General features: G+C 43.8%; 1 protein-coding gene across 6 annotated transcripts in view; it reads right to left on the bottom strand.

The window, feature by feature from the left end:
* Positions 1-397: 397 nt before the first annotated feature.
* Positions 398-4,203, bottom strand: part of TTC13 (tetratricopeptide repeat domain 13) — an 89,180-nt gene continuing 85,374 nt past the window's right edge. For 5 of the 6 annotated variants that reach the window (XM_073879061.1, XM_025850718.2, XM_025850719.2 and 2 more), the window contains 3 exons: positions 2,848-2,926; positions 2,623-2,702; positions 398-1,175 (listed from right to left, as the gene is read on the bottom strand). In XM_073879061.1, the coding sequence (XP_073735162.1) occupies positions 1,061-1,175; positions 2,623-2,702; positions 2,848-2,926 (274 nt within the window). In that variant the 3' untranslated portion in view covers positions 398-1,060. Of the gene's footprint in view, positions 1,176-2,622; positions 2,703-2,847; positions 2,927-4,203 lie in introns of those variants that run through there. The other variant, XM_025850722.2, reaches the window with a different exon arrangement.

Here is a 4,203-nt window from a genome sequence, read left to right as displayed (position 1 = left end):
CCACACTCGGTGACTGTTTGAAAGCACACGTCAGTAGCCGGATGGGCATGAGTCCAAAGGGCAGGTCGTCTTGATCAAACGGCCATGTTCTAGCAGATAACTGCTCCTGTCCAGTGGTGCTAAGCTCCCCATGAGCCCCGACGCCCCAAGAACTGGCCTGCTACTCTTAACGTGGGATTTCAAGACCAAAACCAAGTAGCAGAAAGCAGTGAATAGTTTAACTCTTTAATAAACACCAAAGAAAAATGAAAATGATTTGGAAATGGCAATAATTTAATGAACCCGTTTTATTCACTGTCATTTACCCTGTCTTGGGGAGGAAAAAAAAAATCAGTCATGTTCCAGATGTTCTTACACCTGAAAGTGAAACTAGTTCACAAAATAAAATCATACATAATCCAGTGCCAAAAACTGGTGATTTATAGAAATCACCCCTCGTTTATTTTTTCCAACACAGAGAAAAAAAAAACATGGTTCAGTAATTCAGTGTTTGGGTCACTGGCAAATACTGTCTGCATCATTCAAAACAAATGTTCCCGGCAGTGAGCTCTGCGGCGCATGGTGACGGCCCAGGAATCTTCCATCGTTCAAATACAACGGAGAACCCACTCGTGAAGATTATGTGAGAAACACGATGCCCTATCACAATGTGCATAAAAAGGCCTTTGAAAAATATACAAATCTTTCAAGGAATGAAAACGCTTCTGTTTTGTTGTTGGTTTTGTTCCTTTTAATGATTAATTTTTGGTTTTTGAAGTCAACTTTTTTGCTGCGAGGAAGGAGTTTTAGGACTTTGTAAGTGGAAACCAACAACGCCGCTGGCCTCTACATACATTTTCCTGCCCCAACATAGAGCTTTCCCCCCGCCCCAAAAAAACCCTCTTTCATGATTTTTGTTATGGTTCAAAAAGTAAAGAAAATGATTTCAAGTATTCAATTCCTATCAAAAATTGGTATCAAAAGTAATAAAGGACCTAGTTTCTTTATAATTCCATGTTTTAAAAAATAACTTAAGAAGCAAGAGGTCCGGCCCTTTACTTGTATAAATACCACAGCGTAACTAGAGTTTCTTAAGACAACGTGGAGAGGAGTCTGTGTTTAGCACCTCGATCATTGATCTTAATGTAGGGAACGTCTCCGACACGGATGGGAGAGTCTTATAAGAAGGTGAAATACTGGAAAAGAAAAACACAAAGAAGGAATATGAAGATTAACACGATTTCACAAAAAAGGCATTATTCCTATTTTAATATTCTCTTTCCAGTGACCCTGTATGTATGCTGTCAGACAATTTTACAAAAGCAGGGAGGAGCTGTGAAAAGAACGGATGCTTCTGTGGCTGGGGACTTATATCCAGAGGCTCCCATAATGGGCTGCTGGCCAGTTCAGCCAGAATCTTCGGAAAGGAAAATTAAGCTCTGTTGTACGCGTGACTGTTCGCACACGTCCTGCGGGGGAGCCATTAGACTTGAATCAGAGACACAGGGTCCAGGCTGGCCTCGCTCCTTATTGGCTACAGCCCTTTCTCTGGCCCCCCTGCCTGTATTAGTAGCACCAGGCACAGTCTTCTTAACTCACAGCGGGGCCCTGAGCCCAGAATGAGATCATGCATGCCAGAACGCGGTGCGAAATGGTACCTGCACAGCGGGAGGCTTTTTATTCATTCCTTAAAGAACTGTTGGAAGGTTCACACTGTAAAACTATCAAAGAGACAGAAGCAAGATGTTTGACGCTTTGGTCATATTCCTAAAACACACGTGAGCCAGTAATCTTGAAACGGGAATACACTGGAACGCGGTGCGACTGTCAGTGCGATCGTTATAAAGCTACGTAATGTCCTTACACACTGAACAAGAGTGCACTACAGACATGAATTTCTCTGTTTTAAACGGAGTGCAAATTACCCAGCAATTTTTAGAGTGGTTGCTGTGTCCAGTAGATGGGAAAGGCAAAATTGGTGGGGGTTATGATGAAGAAAACACAGAGAAGGAGCAAGAATAAAGGTCAGTGACATGTGCTTGTTCTTTATTAACTATTAAGGCATCTATGGGTTTCATTTCATCCCAAAAGTCCTGGCAACAAGAGCCAGGAAAGATCAGGGTATGCTGGACTCGTGATGGTAGCCGCTGGGGATGATGTCTGATTAGTATTTACGGACTCACATGTATTCCTCGCCTATGTTACAACGAAGGGCCACCTTCTCAAAATCAACTGTGCAGTAAAAATGGGCTCCCACTCAGAGTAACTCTGAAATGGGTCCAGCTCACAGTTTTCAAATTCCTTCCTGAATACTGAACCTAAGAGAGTGGGATAAAGGGTCAATTAGCCAAGAGAGATAAACGCCTGATTATACAAAGAGGACATGTGTCACTTTTCCTTCACAAACCAATTTCCTTGCTTTTTATTCATTATTTATTTTTATCTGTAGACTCACCTTTCGGGGGTCCTACACAACAGGAGAACATCTTAGCCTTGGAAAAATGGATTACACTCCTTGCAGAGTAAGAATGCAGGAAAGGGAGCGTACTCCCAGTATCACCCAGCTAGCTCCAACAGGAGCAGGAAGTCCTCTCTCCCCCTTTAGAGGTAACATCCCTTTGTTGACCGCCACCAAGTAGTTACCTTTTTAGGTTCATCCAGCTTTTGGCTATTTTGCTAAAGGCCTCTGAACCAGGAGCTGTCATAGCTTCAAAGTCAACTAACTGAAAAAGAAATTTAGGAATGTAATTAATATGGAGGAGAGAGGCTCACTTTGAGATCTGTTTAACTTCTGGATCTTAAAACAAAAATCTGAGGGCTGGGATTTAAACACACAGCCAACCATCTGCCCTTCTGGCTTCAACATACCTTCCCTTTGGGGATTTTTCCTGCCACTTCTTTTCCACTTGCCATCAAAGCTCCCACGATCACAGAGTAAGCTATCACACTATGTAAATAAAGAATAATTACCTGTCAGTCCTGGTTTCTGAACAGGGATCATATGAAAAGTTCACTATGGATTTTCTGTCGTAAAAGATGAAATTTTACTTAAGAATTCTTTAGAAATTAAACTAAAAAATACTTTCATGTCTTAAAAAAATATCTACTAATTTACTACTAACAAAAATATTTAGATTCACTATTTTAAGGGTAAATGTGACCCAGAATATTCTTTTTCTGGGGAAAAAAAGGTGTTTCTTTTAAGTAGGAGTTTTCTTCCCACTTGGTTTTTCTATTCTTATGAAATAATGAATTAGAAGATGTGTCTGCTTCTATTTCTAGCAACTTCACAAGGCTTGGCTTTTAAAAAGCACGTATACCATACACTTTGTAATACAAATTATTAATCTTATTGTTTAAGCATTAAAAACCTCAGTCCCCAAAGAAGAAAAGCAGAACACATTCTCAGAAGGTGCCAACAGACCGGTTTGAAAGGTGATGTGTCCTATAAATTCCCTTCCTGGCATATAGCAGACTCACTCCTGCTTCTGACATATCTATTACACACGGGCCGCACGGGCCCTGTGCAGGACACTCTGCGTGCAGATAACCAAAACAAGGCTCTCGCATCTGAAAACAAGCAGGCTGGCCGGGGAGGCAGACAGCACGCACACTGCGGGGAAAGCCTACAGGTGCAGGGAGTCAAGCCGAGGGGCGCCCACGGGGGCCAAGGGCATGCACGCTGCCTCTTCAGGGTCCAGGCAGGGCATGAGGGGCAGAGGGGAAGGAAGGGAAATGGCTGGCACAGAGGCAGAGCCCGTGTGGACACGAAGGTATAAGGAAAGGTAGGGAGGTGCACTGGAGGGGGAACAGGAGGACCTTCGAGAGGTTCCACAGCATAGTAAAAGGGCAGGTCAAGGAGAGCTGTGACAAGGCCAAGACAAACCAGGAGAGGACACGGACAAGCTTGCACCTGAGCCACCAGGTATAAAGAATGGGGGCAGAGATCCTGAATCTCTACACTGTACACCCGAAGCCAATACAACACTGTATGTGAACTATGCTGGAATTAAAAAAAAAAAGGAAAGAACTGAGGCAGAGAAGGGGCGGAGAAAAGCCTGGAAGCAGGGAGACGAGTCAGAAAGGCACGGGGTGGCGCGGGTTCGAACTATGGTGGTAGTTCTGAGCACAGAGAGGACAGGCGCTGAACAGATGCAGCTCTGAGGGCAAGAGCACGGGTGGCGAGAACTGCACCTCCTCCCCGTGTCACCTCCTCCCCGTGTC

The sequence above is a fragment of the Callorhinus ursinus genome, unplaced genomic scaffold, assembly GCF_003265705.2.
Source record: "Callorhinus ursinus isolate GAN/ISIS: 27379988/994484 unplaced genomic scaffold, GSC_fseal_2.0 scaffold32, whole genome shotgun sequence".
NCBI lineage: Eukaryota > Metazoa > Chordata > Mammalia > Carnivora > Otariidae > Callorhinus > Callorhinus ursinus.
This window is presented reverse-complemented; position numbering and strand designations above follow the sequence as displayed.